General features: G+C 34.4%; 1 protein-coding gene across 2 annotated transcripts in view; it reads right to left on the bottom strand.

Annotated features, from left to right (window-relative positions):
• Nucleotides 1-247: 247 nt before the first annotated feature.
• LOC113113796 (short transient receptor potential channel 3) overlaps nt 248-24,187 on the bottom strand; it is a 32,101-nt gene continuing 8,161 nt past the window's right edge. Inside the window, exons 3-13 of one of the 2 annotated variants that reach the window (XM_026280281.1) lie at nt 23,899-23,949; nt 19,345-19,530; nt 15,661-15,825; nt 14,312-14,528; nt 7,453-7,686; nt 6,955-7,219; nt 5,277-5,472; nt 3,635-3,844; nt 1,362-1,445; nt 1,167-1,242; nt 248-844 (exon numbers count right to left, since the gene is read on the bottom strand). In XM_026280281.1, coding sequence (XP_026136066.1) covers nt 702-844; nt 1,167-1,242; nt 1,362-1,445; nt 3,635-3,844; nt 5,277-5,472; nt 6,955-7,219; nt 7,453-7,686; nt 14,312-14,528; nt 15,661-15,825; nt 19,345-19,530; nt 23,899-23,949 — 1,827 coding nt within the window. In that variant the 3' untranslated portion in view covers nt 248-701. The remainder of the gene's footprint in view (nt 845-1,166; nt 1,243-1,361; nt 1,446-3,634; nt 3,845-5,276; nt 5,473-6,954; nt 7,220-7,452; nt 7,687-14,311; nt 14,529-15,660; nt 15,826-19,344; nt 19,531-23,898; nt 23,950-24,187) is intronic. The other variant, XM_026280282.1, reaches the window with a different exon arrangement.

Genomic DNA, 24,187 nt, shown 5'->3' on the forward strand with positions numbered 1-24,187 from the left:
CAATGAACAGATTTATGCTGAGCAATCTGAATACATTTTACTTAAATGCAACTTATAAAATAAACAATAACTTAAAAAAAAAAAAAAAAAAAAAAAAAAAAAAAAAAACTTTCTTCAGCTAATTGCCCAGGTGATTTTTCTTATTTTAATTTGGATTAATCAAACGTACTAATTAATTAACTAAAATAATGAAAACTTAAATAATTTAATAAACTATATTCAGAAATATAATGAAAAATTTGAACTTTAAAAACGTTAACTAAAATGAAAATAAAATGTAAAATAAATAAAACTAGATTCAAAATATGAATAGAGCTAAAACAGCATCTCAAAGACATTAACATTTTTGAAATACTGAATCTTTCTGAAAGCCATTTATGTATGACTGACAAATATGCATTAAATGTATTATTATTATTATTTTATTTATAATTTTTATTTTTTTTTACCTGTGTAACCTTAATGGCTGGAAATTGTATGTGAAATTCAAATACAAAAATCTTTGAGTGGAGCTGTCAATCAACAAAACAAAAGAAAACAAAACACTGTCCAGTAGAGTGACCCACATTTTACCTTAGTTAACAGTAACTTAAAGAAGAAGTGTATATTTTATGCCCTCATCTGCTATTGTTTAGACAGAGCTCGGGATCCCTGCATATTAAATTATTTCAGATAAAGAATGACTTCACCGTTGCTTTGTGTCAGTGTGGATGGACAGATCGTGGGTTGAGTTTGTCACTGAGTGTCTGTATGAGGAGTGAGAGTTCTTCTGTGGCCTGAGATTTCTCCTCCAGCAGCTCATATCTCAGACTGGAAATATCCTGCTTGATCTCCTTCAGCTCGCCTACAGATCAAACACAAATATATATGAAAATAGGAACACTGTCAAGAACATTTGAGGGTAAAAATATGCATAATTGTCCTGCAATAATAATAATAATAATAATAATAATAAAAACTCCTAATGATCCTTAAATAGGCTTAATATTCTATAATCGAAATATGATTTTTCTTTCTTTCAGTTATGAGATGCAACATTTTTTTGTCAGACTTACTCCTACATAAACTTTGAGAATTATTACATCCTAATCATATTAGATTTATCGTAGAGTCATCCTTTTTTAATATCCGACTAGTTCTCAGTGTAAGTGTAAGTCACACTTCACCTTCGTTCACTTCATCATTTTCTTTGTCCACTTGTGCTTTCAGTACATAGCGTTTGATGAGACGCTTCATAATTTGCTGTGTGAGGGAATCAGACAAAATGAAGATCAGAGAAATGGATAAGGGTGAATTCTACAGTGATAATTCATCATAGGAGCGAGAGAGAGAGAGAGAGAGAGAGATGACGGAGGTCTTGCCTGATAGCGTGTGGGTTGATTTAGGATGCTGTTGAAGCTGTGAGAGTCTGGCATCCTCATGTTAGACTGGGTGAAGAGGTTCAGCTGTAAGCATTGAGAAATATTGATTATTGATGATGACCTCGCAGGGGTTTTCAATTACTGATTACCAGATTTCAGTAGTTGAGATCAAAACCACTGAAATTTCACAATTGACAATTCCAATTTCAACACAACAAAACCTATGTATAATACGATATTAATATTAGATATATCTCTATCCATCCATTCTATAATAATATAATATATATAAATATAAATGTAAATGTTAACAGATGAAGAAATTACATGTAGCCATTTTTACAGTTAATAATTCAAATAATTAAGTTAACAGTTAATAAAAAGAAATTAATCAAATCAAAAAACGGATCAAATTTCAGAAGCAAATTTATGTAAAATAAAATTATCTATAAATTTTGGCCTCCAGGGGGCGTAACAAACCACTGAAATGACTGAAGACTTTCTCAGCATTGTTGTTAGTGTTAACTGAAACCATAAAAAAATTGAAATAATTTCTAATTTTTAGAAATTGAAATAAAACTGAAATAAAATAAAATACAATAATAATAATAATAATAAAAACTTGCAGTTATTTCAGTTGTTTTCCAAGGCTAAATATCTAATTTTACTTTAAGCTAAAGTTCTAAAACTAAAACTAAAAAAGGAAATTTTAAGAAATATTAAAAGGCTATACGGAATATTATATATTTGTAGTATATTTTACTACATTAAAGCTAGAAATATTGGAAAATACTGAAAAAACAACAACAATGAATAAAAATGCCAAAAGCATATAATAAAAGAACTAAAACTAAATTAAAATATAAACTAAAAATACAAGATATTTAAAACATCGCTAAAATACTATAGCAATTAACACTAAAATAACAGCAATTCTCAAACAGAAGACAGAAAATGCAATGGCAATTTTCTGCCAGGACAGTATCCAGTAATCCATCAATGGACATTTCCATAAACCCTAAAATATAATGCAATGATTTGCAAAATACAAGAAAACACCTGTAAAACACCCCTAACAGGACATTGCGCCCCTATTTTACAGATTTCTTACAGTGTAGTTCAACAGTTCCCACTGTAAAGACAGACTCAACCATCTGTGGTTGAAACAAATTACAATCTAATGTGATTATATACTTGAGCTCATAACAGCTTGACTGTCCCTGTGCATGAGTGAATGTTCCCTGATGCCCTCGCGACTGATTCAACATCAACAACAGCAGTCATGCAAGCATCCAGCAGATGAGCCCCTCTCTTCCGTGTCTTTTGTAGACGCTGCTCTGCACATGTTCTCCTCAGTTTTTCAATTACGCAGCCCACGGGAGACGCTGAACTGATCAGAGTGAATTAGATGGAGGCCTCTGCCACAGATGAATCTCAATAATGCAGTTACTCTCATGGTTTTGTGGTCATGTGCTCACGCTCGCACAGGAGATGAAGTGACATTTGCCCCGAGGAAGCAATGATTTCACCTCTTCATCAGAGTTTGCTCCCCTCAGTTCTGCATTGAAACGCCATCGATTCTCTCCGTAGGCTAAATAAAGACAGAACTATCTGTCTTTTTTCATGGAAACACTAAAAAACGGTTTGGATTGGGAAATGTCGATAAGTTAATTACATAGGGAGGTATTATCTGGGCTTTATTGGACAGATAGATCATTGTGGCTCTCACTGGACAAAAAGGACAGACTTATTAAGAATGGAGACAGAAAATGAATGGTGTTGAGTGAATTATCACACTGAGAGCAGGGCGGATGGTGGAGAGGTACTTCATCCTTTAAAATCTGAATAGAAGGTGGAGAACTGTGTCAGGCTACAGATTTAAGAAAGAGGGAACTGGAGGAGGAAAGATATCATGCATCATTCAAGAGCTCCTTCACACACAGAGATACAATGATTTTAAATTCAGGAATCTGAGGGTGCAAAAAAAAAAAAAAAAAAAAAATACTGAAATGAAATTAAATGAAAATGAAATTCATTTTTCAAATATCTACTGACTAAATATATTAAATATAAATATTATATTTGTGTGTATGTATATAATGTAAACATTTGCATTGTACATGTAGATTTAATGTATTGATTCAACTTTCTGTGTATTTTGGCCAATTCAATTTAAATTCACGCTCATGAACTGAAAAAGACATTTCTTAAAATCAGTATTTTGTGCAACCCTGACACACAAATAAAAACAATCCTCATCAGCAAGCACATACTCTGGACTTGGAGTTGTCCGTGCCCAGCTCCACGTCTTTCTTCAGGCGGCGCGGGCGACACCGCAGCAGGTTGACCAGTCTCTTGACACACAGATAGAAGGACTTCGGGCTGGGGACGATGCTGAACGGAGGCGGGAGAGTCTTGCCGTTGTCAAAATATGAGAGCCAGAGTTTAGACCGAGCGAACTTCCACTCCACATCTGCGTCATCCTGCAAAAAACAAAATGTTAGATACGGTATAAAACTATTAGAATTGTTTACATTTTTTTTTTGATAAATGAAAATGTTTGATAATATAGCATAATGAGAGATTTTTAAAAAGTCCAGTCATTTTTGACCAGGAAAACTTAATTAGGTCTAGAATTTTCAGCAAGGCAAGGGTTAAGCTGAGGTTTAGTGTTACATTTTCGGTCAGCAATAGGCACTAAATGCCTCTTCTCCAGAAATCTGAAGTATGAGCCATTTGCTCAAGTATAATTGCTCAGTGAGAGTCAAAGCCCCATCTAAGAGTCCTTCTGCAAGATTACAGTCATTTTAACAGCAGCGTTATCAAAAGCCTCAGACATTATTTTTCTCCCAGGGGACAATTGGAAACACAGAGGACAAGTTTGATCTGATTCCAGACATATTTTTGGCAAAGAAGACTTTAATTAAAGGCATATATGAAAATTAGCTGAAAATGTACTCATCTTTAGGCCTTCAAAGATGTAGATGAGTGAGTTTCTTAAAGGGAACAGATCTGAAATAATTTAGCATTACATCACTTGCTCACCAGTGGATCCTCTGCAGTGAATGGGTGCCGTCAGAATGAGAGTCAAAATAGTGGATAAAAACATCACTATAATCCACACAATTCCAGTACATCAATTCAGTCTTGTGAAGTGAAAATATGATTTCTATGATTTCCTTCACATCAAAGCCCACTGAAACATCTGTATAGAACTGTTTTGGACTGTTTTTGATTGTAAACTGTGCTTGATCTGCACATTTCTCTCCTGATTCAGACGTGGTGACTTTTTTACTGGATTAAACAATATTATGGATAGAAAGATGTTCAGTTTCTTGAACTGATCAGTCGTTTAGCTTCAAAAGACATCAATATTTAATCAGAATCCACAGGTATATTTATTTTGTGTTCCTTATTATGCTTTATTGAGACTTTGACATTTTATCAATCACAAAACGGTTTCAGCTAAATACCTTCTTAACTGTTCTATTCAGGAAAAAAGTCATTTTGGGTTAACTATTCCTTTAAAAATGTCTTGATGGATTTGTTTATAACAAAGACACTTTTCACTTCACAAGATGTTAATTGATGGAGATTGTGGATTATTGTGATCTTTTTATCAGCTGTTTAACAGCACCCATTCACTGCAGAAGATCCACTGGTGAACAAGTAATGTAATACTACATTTCACCAAAGTTCTTCCAATGAAGAAACAAAAAAGGGTTCAAAAGTGTGTGGAAGTTTTTTCTTTCTATTCACCTCTCAGTCACAGCTTTTTAAATCTTGATTATGATTAGCTTGCTCTTAGGTTTCATTTTGGCACAAGTATCGGTGTTGGCGATCTCACACTCGATTTGAATGCAAACTCTAAACTCGTGTGGGATTCTCTAAAGAGAGCACTGAAAGACAGCTCACCTCTATTTCCTGGTACGAGCTGTTGATCATGGCAATGAGCATGTTGAGCAGAACCACCACCATGGTAACATTGTAGATCCCGTACAGCACATAGCCAATGTTCTCAATAAATTTATGATCGTATTTTAGCACCACAGAAGAGACTTCAGACAGCCCGAATATGGACCAAAAGAGAGTTTTAAAACTCTCCTCAACCCTGTGAACACACACAAGAGCGAAGAGAATGTTTAAAGTCAACATGAAGTGTCCACAATTAAATTTGAATAAAAAATTCAGTAACTGTATGTCCTTCAAACTGGATTGTAATTGCATTGATCATGTTTTTCTTATACTGTAACGTTACATAAACAGCTATGATTAGGCTTAGAGGTAGGAGTCGTATTAGCGACTATAAAAATATTTTGAATGCTAAATTGTTACTAAAATCCTTATTTAGATCAATTGCATTTTATATCCTTTTAATATTCGCTATAAAATGGGTAGGTTTAGTCTAGGTTAGTCTTAGGTTTAAATCTAAATCGCTTACTGATAAAATGATTTAAAAAAAGCATTAATATGAACATCTTAATTATATAAAAGATACGTAAATATATTTAGTTTTTTTTTTTTAGATAAAAATACATAGCGATTTGCTTTAGCATCAATAAAAACGTACAAAATTTATGTTTTGTGCTTGTAAATGTTATGTATTAATACCTATGTAAACAATAAGACCAGGCTGCACACACACACACACACACACACACACACACACACACAAGCTGACTTGTAGGTCTTGTTTGATCACCTCTGACCTGCTGTGAAACAAACCTCATCCCGCTGGAGGCACTCTAGTGTGAAATGTCCTCCAGTATACTTGACAACCTCACATTTGATGCTGGGAAACCAAGAGTTCATTTCACAGGACTGACACATTCACTACAGATGCTCCGCCTGACAGAACACAGAGCCTTACTTTTCAATTGAGCAGCCGCATGTGGTATATTTATGACCATCTTGCACAAAAGTCGCATTAATCGTGGTAAAATGAGAAACAAAAAAAGTCCACCTAAAACAAGGCAAATAAAAAAAAATCTAATAATAAATTGTCTATAATCTTGTTATTTTGAGTTTAAAACAATTTCAGAATCATTTTGGTAGAATTAATTGCTAATTAAACTAAATAATGTAACTAAACTGATGCAAAAAAAATAAATAAAATCTTTTAAAAAAGAAAAATCATTTTAAGATATCCAAATAATTTTTGTAAAACGAATTGCTTTGAAGTATTTAAAAATATGTGTTAAGTTGGTCATAATGGTCATTGCAACACTGACTAGTCAGTTTTATAAAAAATAATTTTAAGATGTTAAAATTAATTTCTATAATTAATTGTAAAGTTAACTGTAAAACTGTCATCTAGTCATTGCAACAGCTGACTAATCAGTTTCTGAGGTTCACTAGTTAATTTAACTGGCCTGTTTTTTGCATTTTTGTTTTATCTGTAATTACTTTGGACTAATGGACTACTATTTACTAATGGACTTTAGCACAAGAATGTGTAAACATTAACTAATCCATATATACCTGGTTAACTCAACTAGTGCATTTGAAAATATGTATACTTATACACATCCATAATTATACATATGTTTTATATTTTCCTCAATATGCATTGCAGAACATGCATGTCACTCACGTGGTGAAGGCGGGGTTAACCTTTGCCCCCAGGTAGTAAGAGTAAAGGATGAACATGCCAATCATGAATGCGAGGAAGACCATGATGAAGAGGACCATGAACTTGAAGATGTCCTTCACGGTTCGTCCCAGAGAGATCTGCAGCGGCCCGAAGCTCTCGTTGGCCGGGAGGATGTAGGCGATCCGAGAGAAGCTCAGGACCACAGCGATGGCGTACAGACCCTCAGAGATCAGCTGAGGATCCGACGGAACCCACTTGTCTCTCGCTGAAAAAACAGGAAATTTAAGTTTAGTCCATTTACATTTATTTTGTTTCAAGTAACAAAAATGGTACAAATTACTATAGTGTGCACACCCATCAGCAAATCCTTGCATGTAAAAAAATCATTACATTTAATCATGTTTTTATTTATAATATAAAACTACCAATATTCATATAGAACATAATGTTAATTGCTTGTGTGTACAGATACAGATACAGATACACATACTCTCTCACCGTATGTGAAATATTTGATGTCTGGTGGCAGCGTGACCATTGAGAGGTCTGGAGCGTGGATCTTCTCATCCACATACTCCTGGGCTTTCATTGCTTGTAGGAAGGCGAAAAAGCGGGCTGTGAATGAAGCGATGAAGATGGAGAGCATGCCAAAATCCAGAAGGTTCCACAGCTGCATGATATATTCCCTCGGCCCCTCCGTCCAGAGCTCCTTACACTCCGACCACATCATTCCTGCAGAAAACAGAGGCGTATTTAGGGTCAACACAGCAGTAGCTTATAAGCATTCTATGCAGTGTAGCTGAAAACAGATATAAGCTTTTTTTTGTGCGAGTTGAACTGAATAAGACCGGTTTTACAGTGTAGTTATCATTTCTTGTGGTAACTTCAAACTCAAGCAATTCAAGCATCTACACTGTGCCAGAAAATACCTAAACATTCATCCTTCATTCTCTCTTTCTGACGGAAAACAGATTGATGGAAATGTGCTAGAATGAACATGTAAAAACAATGGAAGGCAATTCTGATGTATTTGTGTAGATATATGAAAAATAGACGAGAATAGTGAGGCAAATTTCACAAAATCATATCCAGTTCACAAATTCAGATAAATACATTTTTGCATAAGAATTTTTTTTTTTTAATTGATGGACAATTAAGCACATTTCGACCCCAAAACTCATATAACCATTATACATTTGGACATTTTATTATAGAGGTTTTTTTTCTTGTATTACAGTAAATGTTTTGTTTTGTAATCAAATGAAACACATTTGTAATAAATTATTATTGAATTTTGATAAAATGAACTTTGCAATTTATTTATTTACTAAAAACTGTTATTTAAAAAATAAACAAATAAAAAATAAATGTATTTATTAAATAATTGTTTTTATCACAAAAACGTCAAATTCAAAAATTGACACATTGAACAACATCTATTTTGTATATATTATATATAAATTCCTTATTTCTTCCATATTATTTTAAAAGGTAAAAGTTGGGCATGGATTTGTAACATTTACTCAGTCGATCAGATAAGAAAATCATGGAGCTGACAAAACAGATTGTGGACTGAGGTCATATTGAGATACTGAGACATCAGAACATAAGAGGTGAGGAAGAGATCAAAAGAGAGAGAGAACTAATCAGACAAATCAAAGAGCCTGAGGAGAACACAGCATGATAGGAGAATTATGATGGAGTCTCAGCGAATTACATTGCATTATATCTTTAATTTTAAATCGAAGCCAGAAGAATGCCAAAGGAAATCCAATTAATGAAAAACTTCACACAATTCACTCTCACACTAAAAGCATGCTAGATGGAAAGGGTTGTTTTAATCTCCAAAACTACAAAAAAAAAAAAAAAAAAGTCGAAATGCATTCAATAGCAGAAGCCATTCGACTGAGCGAGAACAGTGACAGGAGGTTGTGTTGAAGGGGGAGCAGTCAGAGGCAGTGGTGGACGAAGTACACAAATCAAGTACTTGAGTAAAAGTACAGATACATATGGTAAAATATTACTCCAGTAAAAGTAAAAGTACTCCTTTTTCAATTTTACTCAAGTGAAAGTACAAAAGTACTCAATTTTTTATGTACTTAAGTAAAAAAGTACTGCAAGATAGATGTTTGCAATTTTACATAGGCTACTTAATTTAATTTTATATTAGCACATTTTTTTATAATCCTACTGCTCAAAATACCTGGGATTTTTTCCAAAATAACCACTATATGGAGTCAAAATATATTTTTGTTGTTGATATGGACTACGCTGATGAGAGTAATGCTCACTGTGAAGTTTACACTGTGATGTACCTGAGAGAAAACAGAGATGACCATCTGATCTTCACCAGTAAGAACAAATTAGTTTAAAATTAGTTGTTTTACAGAACAAACTCATACAAAGAGTTTTCTTTATTTTCATGACTATGAAGATTGTATAGTCACACTGAAGGCATCAAGGGCTATTTGAGCAAGAAGAAGAGTGATGGGGTGCTGCGCCAGATGACCTGGCCTCCACAGTCACCAGACCTGAACCCAATCGAGATGGTTTAGGGGCGAGCTTGACCGCAGACAGAAGGCAAAAGGGCAACAAGTGCTAAGCATCTCTCGGGGAACTCCTTCAAGACTGTTGGAAGACCATTTCAGGTGACTACCTCTTGAAGCTCATCAAGAGAACGCCAAGAGTGTGCAAAGCAGGAATCAAAGCTAAAGGTGGCTACTTTGAAGAACCTAGAATATGACATATTTTCAGCTTCACACTTTTTTGTTATGTATATAATTCCATATATAATTCCACATGTGTTAATTCATAGTTTTGATGCCTTCAGTGTGACTCTACAATTTTCATAGTAATGAAAATAAAGAAAACTCTTTGAATGAGAAGGTGTGTCCAAACTTTTGGTCTGTACTGTATATATGACATGATAATAAGGCCTGAAGTTAGGAAGAACATTTTAAGGAAAAAAAAAAATAAAAAAAAATTCATAATGATTTTTTCCTTCTCAAATCTTGTCTGTGGTTTAAAAACACCCCTGGCCAAACGGGGTGCATCTCTTCCCACTTTGATAATTACTGTAGTTACCATGTTCTGAACATCACATCCTTTCTTTTCTAACCAGATGTAATATATATATGTGTGTGTGTGTGTGTGTGTGTGTGTGTGTGTGGCTGAATAAAAATATTTGGACATTTATAAAAATTACATCAACTTAGCACCAACAAGCTTGTTAGCTAGACAGTTAGCATCAGCTAACAATATTTACTTATTTTCAGTACGATGAACATTCATGTCTGTCTACTCGTCTAGTTAATCCAAACAATATACATATGTATAACGTTACTGTTGATAAACAATATAAAAACGGACGTCACATAGGACATTTAAATAAAACTGTTAACATTACGGCAGCGGTGAATTTGAACATGCATGAGTTATTGTATTTAATCTGTGTTGTTTTAAGGTTTTTTTGTTGTTGTTGTTTTACCTAAAATTGATGTGTCTGCATCGTCTGCACTCGAGCATTTGAGTGGGCTTAAATAGATATCTCTTTACAACGGATTTAGTTCCCAAACAACTGACAGTTTTGACCTAAATATGATTTTCAGGTACAATAATTAATCCAAAATTTCGACATAACTTACTTTTAGCAACATCAGACGCACGCGCGCTCACAATATCTCCCGGTTCTTACTTCTGGTGACTCGCACTAAACGGTTCATTTGAATCAGTGAGTGGTCGACTCCAGAACAGCTGCAATCGGATCATTCTAATTCGCAAATGAATCGTTTGCTGCGATTCGCGATCCGATTTAAAGGTTTATTTTGAAAAGACTCAGTTCGTTCATGATGAATCAGACACAGCTTCTGAGTGTCGGAGCACGTGATATAGGGAGTAACGATATGTTTTATCAAATGTAGTGAAGTAAAAAGTACGATTTTATGCTTTGGAATGTAGTGAAGTAAAAGTAAAAGTTGCTCAAAATAAAACTACTCCAGTAAAGTACAGATACTTGAAAAATGTACTTAAGTACAGTAACGAAGTAAAGCTACTCCGTTACTGTCCACCACTGGTCAGAGGTTTGGGTTCAGAGGAGGCATGTTGAGCCCTCAGCCATCACCACAATATAATGGACCTTCCCACACACACTTCCACAATGTTACACTTGTATGACCACTATAATCACATTCTGAAAGAAAAAAAAGTACTGTTTGAATGAACATTCTGAACACACTATGAACAAATATTCTAAAAACACACTTTGAATGAACATTCCGAACACACTGTCAGTAAATGCTTTAAAGACTCACTATAAACAATCTGAACATCCAATCTGAACGCACACTTCAAATGAACATTCTGAACACACCATGAATGAACATTCTAAACACACTATGGGAAAACATTCTAAAATCACACTTTCAATGAACATCTGAACACACACTTTGAACAAACATTCCAAACACATTCTAAACACACTATATCTTACATTTAAAATCCAATTATCCATAAACTTGTAGTGTGTGCTTGGTTTAAAAAAAGGTCAACCTATTAATGGCCTTCGCGCATGGTCACTTCTAAGCACAACAAGGATGGCTTTTACACTTATAACATGTCAAAGGTGTCATCACCGACTGAAAGACCATCACTCTGTCACTATTCCGATGGAAGCCAAGCAACGCTTTTAGATTTTTGCACCATGCAGGCAAACAAGCAAAAGTCACATGGTGTCATGAATTATAAAAAACACTGCAGCAACAGCACTTTATATTTGGTGACACTGACTTGATGATAAACTAAATTTCATGATAAGAAGATGAAAACAATCCAAAAAAACTCTTAATCACCCTTTAAATAAAAAAATAACAGATGCAAACATCACATGGCATGCAACACATATTAGTTTCCCTTATTTAATGCGTTACCCCAGAATTTTGTCCTGGATGAAATGGCGAAACATTTTCTTACATCAAATGTAATGAGGTGCACTCAGCGTGGGTGAACTCTCCGAACCACAAACGGAATAGGAAAATGTTCTAAACCCAATCCAATCTGCAGTTTGCCCTCTCAATGATGCATTGCCCATGAAAAGCCTTGCATTACTAGATCCTTTCACAATGTGACAGTGATAAATGAACATTCCTAGTTTTAAATGACTCTAAAATAATATGCTGAACAGTGTTTGTCTGCTTGTTTTGAGTTTCTTAAAGTGAGCATTGAACCTTGAAACGTACTCAAAAATAAGCTCAGGTATCAGGTACCTAGTTCAGGTAACGCTGTTTCAAAGAAAGAACTAACTAACTAACTAATAATAAGATAATTTCTTGAGGATCAAATCAGCATATTAGAATGATTTCTGAAGGATTGGACTAATGATGCTGAAAATTCAGCTTTGCATCAAAGGAATAAATTACATCTTAAAATGTATTTAAATAGAAAACAGTTAGTTTAAATTTTTTACTCTATTCTTGATCAAATAAATGAAGCCTTGTTGAGCATAAGAGAAAAATTCTGACCAACACCAAACGTGTAACAACCCCATAAGTCAGTTGTGTCAGGTACAAAAATGACTCTGAAAACTGTGGAAATGTTACAAACATCACTACTTTCAGGCAGTTGTCCTTCTTAAAGTGTAATAATACATTTAAGTACTGAGTAATATGAATTAATTACATGCACTTACTATATGGTTGGGGTTAGGATTAGGGTTACTTCCATGTAATTATGCATAATAATTAGTGCTGTCAAACGATTAATAGCAATTAATGTAATTAATTACAAATTCCAGTTTTTGTTTACTAATATATGTGTTTGTGCTGTGTATACACACATACATATATTTTTTAAAAAATATATTATGTTTATATAATAAATATATGTTTATATTAGTGCTGGGCAATGATAATGTAAAAAAAAAATCATGATTAATCGCATGATTGTCTAAGATTAATCACAATTAATCACATTGTTGTACACGAAACTAATAATGCATTCCATTGGAAGAGGTGGGCAAGAGCGCGGTTCAGTTATCTGTAGATTAGTGAGTGTGAGCGCTAACTGTGCCGGAGTGCAGATCTTCTGATATGTGCTGCATGATTGCGTGAATATTTCTGAACGGCAAAAGGAATAGACGTGTAAAGCAATATATTGTGAGAGGGACATGTGTTACCGCGTCCCATACGACTCAAAACAATAAACCACAAAGTTAACAAAACAATGCACTCCACTGTGCTGAGCAAGAGCTTCTCTGCTGTCTTCACGTGCTATCAGATACTTCCTATTTCCCATTTATGAAGCCGTGATTATGAGCTCGATGCATTCTTTTCTTTTAAAAATGACAGTAGACAGTGGTTTGTGTATGCTGACCATCGCGAAAAAGAAGTTTATTCAAGTGTGCTATTAGTATACTTCTTTTAAACTCAAATTAGGAAAGTATGCTTTTAGTTTACTTTTTATGTACTCATTTAAGTATACTTGACTTATACAAAAAGTCTAAATATATTTTAGCTATACTTGTGCTCCTAGAATCTGTGTTTTCATTGCTATACAGTAGAGGGCGCTAGTACACATTCTGTACAGAATTTTAAAAAAAACCAAGTGAAGAAGATATTTCAATGTTCTAGTATACTACGAGAACACTGATATTTGTATACTTGCTACATAAAGTATACTTAAAAATATACTTGAAATTTTCTTAAGTATACTTAATAAAATAAACTTTGGTAAGGGGATGCTTAGCCTAAATAATTTGATCGGGAGCATTCCCTCCTGTGCCCCATGATTTGTCTGTATGTATATTCAGAGCCAGTGAGCAATGGACTTTCATAATTAAATTTTTTTTTTGTTAATGTGCGATAAAATAATTATCGGCATTAATCAATTAATGTGTTAACTTGACCAGCCCTAGTTTATATATTAAAACATTTATAATTATATACATGTTAATACATCGAAATATATGCTGTATGTGTGTGTCTTTATATATACATAATAAATATACACAGTACACACACATTTATTATGTAAACAATAACTTTTATTTTGGATGCGATTAATCACGATTAATCATCCTGCTTTGGTCCTGAAGTGAGGAACTCTACTTCTGACAGTGTAGGAAATAAACATTGCAGTCTTTTGAATAAATGGCCCGTAATACTAAAATTTTATATACGAAAGAACAAGCACTAATGAGATCTCTACAACCTCTCAGTGGCTTCTCCTAGAGAGTAATGAGATTAACTTCTCATCGAATCCCTTGCAAATCTCTTTTGGTCTTAATGTTGGTTGTACAAAGGGATCATGTAGAGCTGAAATCATATAAATGAATGAATATTGATTACCAATGTTGGTGCATTACCTGCTACCCAGACCATGATCAGTATTTCTGTCCAGGAGAATTGTGTGGTCTTGACTCTGAAGATCTGGAGAGGGTAGTCAGTGACGGTGACGTTGGGAAGGGTGGTGATGCCTTCGAAGCGATCGGATGCATTGAACACCAGCAGACAGAGGAAGATGATGAAGGAGGCCGCATGAGCAACAAACTTCATAAAAGGACTGCGTAGTACTTTACCAAGCTGAGAAAACATGGGAACACAAACTCATTATACTGAAAAAATATATATATATTTGGGTAAAATTGACTTTGAAAGCATTTTTACTCAATTACTGGTAAATTTCACAAATAATTACAAAGAAATGGCATGTAAAATACTGAATTAAATATGAAATTAGAAATACTGTAGAAAGACTGAAATAGCATTTTGGTAAAACTCCAATGATCTACATCTTTAAAAAAAATTTTTTATAGTTTAGCACTGAAGGCATCTTATAAATGGCAGATACTGTAGACAGCAGCATTCTACTATTATAGTTTGTATTAATATTAATACAATACAATATATAATATTAATATTTTAGATCAGTTTTTATTTTTTTATTTTGTTTTCATTTTGTTGCACACTTTTGTCATTTTTAGTAGTTATATATATATATACTGCACGTCTCTATAATTTGTATTCATTCTTATTTCAGTTTTATTTAGTACATCAAGTTAAACTAAATAAATAAGAAAATGTTTCCTTGGCATCTGTTGCTGAAATATATTTATATATAAAATATTTTATTTTCTATTTTATTTCAATTTATAGAAATGTTTTTAATGGCTTTGTGAGAAATTAACTGGACAGGAGCTGAGAAAAATAAAGAGAGACTATGATAGCAACATTCAAAAGTAGTTGTCTATTCTGACACAATAAGACTTTCTGTCATTTTTGCATTGCAAATGTGTGCCAAGGAAATATTTCTCTTTTTCATAGAGTTTAACCTGATGAATTAAAATAACTTTTTTATGTTTAAGTAACATTTTATGTTACTATTTTATTTTACATTTTATGTTTTTATTTATCATTTTAGTTTTGGTTAACTATAATAGCATCATAAAAAATATCGCCGTTGGTGTATGAATGAGTGTGTGAATGGGTGAACGTGAGGCTTTGGTGGCCATGGGTCTGTTGAAAGCGCTATATAAATGCAGTCCATTTACCATTTAACATCATAGAAACAAAAGTGACTACATAAAGTTGACATCAGCAGATAAAATACTAACACTAAATTCTAAGTATATAAGTAAATGCCAAATAACGAGTGTGTCTAAAATGGTACTGCAGGACCCAGGCATGTTTTTGACAGGATTTTAATGTGGCTTACTTTACTGCATGGGGCAAACCAGTACCACACAGCTAGCAGAGGGAGTCCCAGCGCCACCACCAAAACCACCAGACACTTCACTGCAGTGGTTTGCTCCCGAAGACCAGACAGATTCTCATACCAGATCGTCAGCAACTGCTGCTGACAGTTCGGATGAGCCACAAACTGCAGAAACAGAGACAGATTCATGATATAACTCTAGGTTTTTGGAAGCACCTTTCTTGAAGCCTTTATGTATCTTGCATATTCATTTATAATGTACATTGTAAAGCATTGTATCTTTATGTATAATTGTAACTAAAGCTAAAATTCTTAATGCTAATGCAAAAATTATGATATTTGTAGATTCATTTTTACATCTGAAATTGGTTGTTTGTGTTTTAAAGCATTATACTTTCTAAAGGTGTAGCAACTAATGGAAAAGTATTATAATGTACTGTGTATCTGTGTTTACAATTATTCATGAGCTCATGCATTGTAAGGTGCATTACAGGGCCTAAGTAATACATTAAAAATACATTTATAATTCATTATGTATAAAGGCTTCAAATAAAGCTTTACTGTATTCATACTATTCATTACTGTATTTACTGTAAAAATGTAAAAAAAATATATATTTTGAAGTTTCTATTCGTAAAAGCATAAACACACACACACACACACACACACACACACATCTGAAGGATCACGTAACACTGAAGACTGGAGTAATGATTATGCAAATTCAGTTTTGCATTACATGAACAAATTATATTTTAACATATATTAAATTGCACTCTTTAAGTACAAATGTGTACCTTTTTAATTGATGCAAACTCGTTAAAAAAAATCACCGTTTAACACTACAAATAATGGAATATGGCTTTGTTTAAAGAACTTTGCAACTTTGGTTTTTTTGCAATAATAATCATAATAAACGTATTGTTTTATTTCAACTAGCTAATTACCAAAACACTTCTTATTAGTCTTTCTAATTACTTTACCTTGATGTGCTAAACCCCAAGCAAAAACATAATACAAATATGGACATTTAAAAAAACCTAGAAAATATTAAAATAAAAAAATATTCAGAATATTCATAACAACTACACACTAGTGATATAACACTGCTTATTATTACTGTAAATGTTTTCAAGGCTCTTAGAATAATTATCAACTTTCACATAAGTAATATTATATCAGTAAATGACATCTTGCTGAAGTAATTATTATTTATTTATTTTTTTTACACTTGATAATTTTCCATGTCCAGGTTTGCGGACATTGCAATATGTCTGAAGAGAGAATGTGTGGTTGAAGGCAGTAACATGGCTCAGGTATTCTAAAGAAACAGTTTTACCTGTAAGAGTGTTAGTGAGAAGTTTTGCTATCAAAGTTCATGAAAACCCTCTACATTTCAAACCAGTGTCAGAGAATCCAACACGAGTTTTGTGGGCCATGTACACACTCACATTCACACACACACACACACACACACACACACACACACACACACACACACACACACACACACGCACACACACACACACAAACACACACCACCTCCCGTGTGCCTGTCGTTCTCTATTAAGGTAGTAGGTTAATTAATTTGAGTCCTGAGAGACAAACAGGTGTTAATTTCACGCCTGTCCTATAAACCTCTTCCTGCCATAAATTACGAGGCTCAGAATAAATGATATGAAAATACATCCACATAATTATATGAAAGAATGTGAACTCAGGGCAGGAGAACAGCTAGGAATAACAGACCACAATTAGACTACTGAGAAAAGAGAATGAAATATCTTAGAACAGGGACATCCAGTTTTAGTGCTTTTGCTTATATATATATTACATGTAATGTTCTACCATAAAAAAATTAATTATTAAAATGTTATTATATTATAATATATTGTAAAATATGTTAACATATCACATTTACATCATATATTAAAATATTATGTATATTATATATGCTACAATATTCAAATATAGCTATATTAGATGACTATAGATCATATACAAAGTTTAATATCAATACATTAAATATTATAGATAATATCTCACCATATCTCATATTTAAACAATGTTCAAATAACTTTTTTTTTCAGATTGTTTTTGTAATCTTTAATGTTCTAATCATGACAAGAAAACTGGACATGTCAATGTTTTAGAACATTTTTGAAGACGTTATTAAAAAATAATGTAATTTACTGTATGCACATTAATAATCTTAGACAGTAGTTGGTTTCTGAGATTGTGCAGTGGAAAAATAGGTTTCTGTCTAGATAAAGACAGAAATGAAGTGATGTACTGGACAAAAGTGATGTGTACCACACTCAAGGATGTAATGGGCCTCTCGGTGCAATATGAGTCTTGATTGCATTGTGAGTTAGCTGGCGTTACCAGCAGACAGATATAAACCTGTGGACCCTGATCAGATTGGAGCTTCGCCAGGCTGTTGAGAAAGGTACCATTGTTGTGTTAGTGTAACCTGAGATGAAGACAACACCTCAGGAAACTTTTCAACTTTTCAACTTTTCTGCCATTTGGATTCCCTCCAAGCATCATTTACTTCAGCAGAAACACCAAGCAATGGCTGCTCTCCACAAAACCAATGGATCTCACGCACACAAGGAGACAGTGAATAATCTCAGACCATCTACCAAAATCAAAACCATGCAACATGACCTTGCAATTATGAAGTTATTATCTATATATAGTTATTATTATTGGCACCTACACTCCTCAGTCTGTTACATATGAGACCGCTCCAGCACTGGCTTTATGGTCGAGTGGGCTATGTGGACGTGGAAGAGCAGCACTCACCGGCACTCGGCTGTCACCAAACCCTCACCCCATGGTCAGATCTTACGTTCCTCCGGGCAGGAGTGTGCCTAGAACAGATCTCCAGGCATGCTGTGGTTTACACGGCTGGGGGGCCACTTATAACTGGCATGCAGTCTCAGGTTTGGACAGTTGCATTTAAAAATCAATTGCATTTATGAATTTAGATTTCATATTTGATTCATATAGTATGGTTACTAGTTTTGGATGGTGGCAGTCTAGTTATGAGGCATCCCTCCTTTAAGCTCTGCTGTGGGTTTAATATCATCTATATATTATATATCATCTATCAGATTTATTATTCCTTTGTGCTTTCATTAATCTTCTTGAATGTGTTGTGGTAGCTGTGGTTGGGCAGAGGGAGTCCAATCTCAGACATTCAGACTTTAGCGAGCATCAGCTTTCTCTGAAGGAGAGTGACAGAGATGTGTTTGACACTGATGTTGTAATGAACCGGTTTGTCCCTGCTGGCCACTCGCAGAGGATCAGATGCTGCTCGCTGTGGCTCTAGGGCAGCTCTTTGTGCTAATGACAGGAGTGAAAGGGCTGCTGCGGGCTGCAGATCCTACACTCATGATGATCATGGGGACGGCAGGCACAGTTTTGTGAATTACAATATTGTCTGTGATGCTTCTCCGGGGATTTAAACTATTTAATGTGCCAGCGTTTAGTGTAATGCTGTCTGACTGGATGGGCCACAATATACCTTCTAGAACAAATTTATTTATTGTTCATTAAAAAGCTGATGTGTTTATGGATTCTTCAACTTATTTATATCCTTTTCCTTTAAAAAAACATCTAAACATCTTTGAAAGTACAGTGTAATCTGTGTATTGGCATCATTAGATGGACACTTGCCTTTTTGACCTCATATTTAATGGCCAGTTTGACTCGACTGAGCAGGGAGCGATGATGCTGGCCTTCCTCGAGCTCAGCGGATATATCTCCATTCAAGATGGCCTCTACCTCCTCCGTGTCCCTGCACAGATCCAAAACGCCAACCACAAAGTCTTTACACTGCATAGACAGCTTCCTGTAGTCATTCTTTAGAGAAGGAGAGAAAGAGCAGAGAAGGTTGATTTAAACACTGTAAAACAAGAGCTCACAGTCCAAAGGGTCTTTCAGGTGAAAAGGATGTCAGTCTTGAACAACCACTGCAACATCTGACTCATTAGACTCCAAACACAACACCACTCAGACCTAATAGTTCTCATGGAAGAAAAATGAATTAAATTTTCTGAAGTAGTTTGTCTTGAAGATTCTGTCAAGATTTTCACGATTTACTATTTAAAGGGGGGGGGGGGGGTGAAATGCTATTTCATGCATACTGAGTTTTTTACACTGTTAAAGAGTTGGATTCCCATGCTAAACATGGACAAAGTTTCAAAATTTAAGTTGTACGTTTGAAGGAGTATTTCTGTTACAAAAATACTCCTTCCGGTTTGTCACAAGTTTCGTAAAGTTTCTTTCGAGTATGGCTCTGTGTGACGTTAGATGGAGCGGAATTTCCTTATATGGATCCTGAGGCACGTCTGCCGGAAGAGCGCGTGCTCCCGTATAGCAGAGCAATGAGAGCACAACAGACATTCACTGATCAGAGCGAGAGTTGTCACAAAAGAAGTGTGTTTTTGGTTGCCATGGCAAGACAACCCTGCACAGATTACCAGAAGAGAAAAAGCATTAAGGGACCAGTGGATGGAGTTTATTTTTACAGAGCATCAACGGAGTTGTGCAAGTGTTTGTGTTTGTTCCCTGCATTTTGAAGATGCTTGTTTTACAAACAAGGCCCAGTTTGACGCCGGATTTGCACATCGTTTATTTCTTAAGGATAATGAAAAAGGGTCACGATCGTGTGTTGGAACCGCAGGCGGTGAGTAAAACTGCTTCAAATATCTCTGTGTTGTTAACTTAGCTATCGGCGAGTGAGCACATCAAGTAAACAACATGCGATGTCGTCATCAAACTGCACTTTCCACATGTACAGCTTAAAAAAAAAAAAAAAGACGACAAAGTGGAACTTAGTCATTTTCCAAAACCGCTAAGCAAATATATACAGTTTCAGTACATACCACATAGAGACGTCGTTGCTGATGCTGCTCTTGTTCAGTTTCAGCCTCTGGATCTGATTCTGGATCATAAATATACGCTGAATCTGACTGTTAGCCATGGTTTGTTTTGGTTGGTTTTGTCCTCACGGTATTGTCACAGCTTCGCTCTCAACGCAAAAGCCTACTGGCGCTCGTGATTCTTTAGCTCCGCCCACACGTCACGCCTCTAGGCGCTCGTGTTTTTCCGGGAAAAATCGGTACAGACTATCTTTCTCTTATGAATATAATAAAACTAAAGACTTTTTGGAGTTATGAAGGATGCAGTACTACTCTATAGGTACTCAAGATCAACAGGATATTGAGTGAAAACAAGCATTTCACCCCCCCCCCCCCTTTAATTTCCTCCATTTATAAATTGTGCGCATGTTTTAGTAAATTGAGGGAATTAATTCGTAATTTGTGCACGTCACAATGAGAGTCCAAACAGCTGATTAAAACATAACAATAATACACAAGTAAGCCACATGACTCCAGTTGTCTTAAGTGAAAAGTTATGTGTTTGTAAATGACCCTGAATTTAACGGTAAAAACCATTACATGTAATTTTATGTAAGTGATAAAGACCATATCATTTACAGTAATTAACCATAAACTGACATTCTCAGAATTACCTGCATTAAATTTTTTTTTTTATAACTATGTTTATGTATATATAGTATTTTTCTTATCAGTTTTTTCTATTAGGGTTGTGTGTTACACCAAATACAAATACACCATAGCTGCCATTTTTACCGTAACATTGTAACAAATACATAATTAAGATGTTTTCAACTACAACTAAGTCCTCTATCCATAATATTACTTTCTCCGGTGGAAAAAGTCCTCTCGTCTGAATCAGGAGAGAAATATGCAGAGAAAAACATCAAAAAAGGCACAGTATACAAGCCAAAACCAAAACATTAAAAAAATATATATATATTTTGGTCGATTGGTTTTTAGAGGTTACTTGGACTGACACAACAACAAACATTAGGGTCATATGGTTTTAAGTGTAATTGATTGTCTGAAGCTGTGCTATTGGCGAATAACAACAAACTCTTGTTTGTATTTACTAATGTGGACAGTAAATTCATTTTTTGTGCTTCCTTGTTATTTGTTCCTTCTATGCGCTTTGTTTTTGTAAAGCATTATTTTGTTGAGTGTCTGCTATGACAAAGGTATCCACTTTTTAGACATCCATTCTTGCATTCTGTGTGTAATGGAGGCCAGCTAGTGAGTTTTTTGAAGGTAAACACCTGAACTCAAGAGGTGCGCTGACGACTGCTAGAGAATATGGTGTTTAGCTTCATTGTTAGTACATTCATCTCGCATATGGGCGCCCGGGGTTCAAAACTGACTCAGAGAAGGGCAATTAGGATTGTAAGGTGTTTCGGAGGCAGAGCAAACAAGAGAGGGGTGTGTTTGTTTAGGTGGATTTCAAATAGCAAATATCAGTATTGTCCAGCAGGTTTTTGAATAATTTAATTATAGATTTGTTTCTTACAAACAATTTTCACTTCACAAGATGTTAATTGATGGACTGGAGTCATGTGGATTACTTGTGGATTATTATGATGCTTTTATTAGCTGTTTGAACTCTCATTCAGATGGCACACCTATTCAAGAAACCACTGGTGAGCAATGGCAAATCTCTTTTATTAAGAAACAAACACCACATATTGGTTGACCTGAGGGTGAGTACATTTTTCTGCAAAAAAAATAAAAATAAAACATTTTGGGGGGAACATAATCATAAAGTGCATCACAGCATAAAACAACAGAAAATGGTAAGCAAAAGTAAACATAAAATCAAAACTCATCCTATTAATTCCATAACACTGGGCTCAACGTAAAATACTTGGTCTTGGTGCCTGTTATTTCACACACAAATTTTTATTTATTTATTTAATTAAAATTATTGAATTACATAATCTCATAAATTCATTTCCTTTATAGCTAAAATAATAAAATCATCAAGACTGTTCAATCAATGGTCACAATTAGTGTTTCAAGAGGGGAAACTCTGACATGCAACAACCAAATTTCAGAATATAAATCGTTTTAAGTCCCTCCCTATATTTTTCTCTTTAAATAACCAGTGTTAAGTAAAATGGGTTATGACTATAATTTCATGTTGAATTTATTGCAGCTTTGAAAGAAAAGTCCAAAGGTTATTACACAATCAAAGCTCATTTAGTTAAAAAATATTCAAAAGCAGCATGCCAACAGTTTTGACAAGTGTTAATGTAAACAAAGAAGTGATGGAGTCTTGACTCTTAACTATTTCCAATAGCAATGAACTGTGTTTTCTAGAACTCTAGAAGATAATCCTGGTTATTGGTTCACTTGACATGACTAGTTGTTTCATGAAAGTTTCTTTGACTTTGAAAAGTCATTACTTCACTTGTTAACCTCAGATACATTCAACTTATGATGCCAAATGGTCCTTTGCTTCATTTAAAAACATTATTGACAGTACTGAATAAGCATAATCAAACAGTGTGCAGTCTTCCACAGGGTTCACTTGATAGATAATCAGGTAGACGCCATATCAGTGTGATCTCCCAGCATGCACTGCTGCTGAGGTTCTGTTTAAAACATTACACGCTGCGTGCTTTATTATTCTCTGTGGGAAAATATTATACATTCTCACAACACCATGATGACAACAAACTTCTTATTACCATGAAAAAATGTAATGGTATTGACAATATGTTACATAAGGAGCAGAAACCGTGTTATGAAGGCTTTTATTACATGCATGACGGGTGTACAATAGTTGCGTGTGACAGTGTGACATTAATTTGCACAATAAGGGAGAATGCAAAAGTATAGGCTACAACAAGAACAGAAGCCATATAGGTATATATATATATATATATATATATATATATATATATATATATATATATATATATATATATATATATATATATATATATATATATATATGCAAATGCAAAAAGGTTATGGTTATACAAAATGTCTTAATTTTCTTTATGCAATTTATATTCTTTTAAATTTAGATTGAAATATGAGAGGTTTTGTGAGATTCACAAATTTATGCATCATTATATATCTTATCTTTGGTTATTTGAGCACCAGTAAACTTTGAATACATGAGTTCTGGAGCTTAATAAAATAAACAAATGATACATTCACATCTCACAGTTCTGCTGCAAGAACTGATAGCTTTTCAGTGATTCGATTTTCCAGACAAGACAAGCAGACAGGCCAGCCTTGACATAAGAGATGAATCAGCAAGCATGACAATTAGTTACTGTTAGTCTGGGTTAGTGAAAATTATGTAGTCAAACATATTTACCAGAGAGAAGCCATTGTGCTGCGATGTCTCTTTATTACGGTTCTTTTTATCCTGTTGACGGCGGCAGCACACACAAACAGACACGCAACAGAAGTTAAAAATGTTGTTACAATGGAGATAAATGTTAAGATAAGTGATGCAAACATAAGATGAACTCTGATTCTGTGAAAGTCTGGGATGGAGAAGGAAATGTAAAGTTTGACACTTCAAAATGTAGATTGCAACTGGCTGTGTTTACACTGCAGGTTCATTTCCAATAAGACAAAATAAAATGACTCAGTTCAGTAAA

This window comes from Carassius auratus, chromosome 14, assembly GCF_003368295.1.
Source record: "Carassius auratus strain Wakin chromosome 14, ASM336829v1, whole genome shotgun sequence".
Lineage (NCBI taxonomy): Eukaryota > Metazoa > Chordata > Actinopteri > Cypriniformes > Cyprinidae > Carassius > Carassius auratus.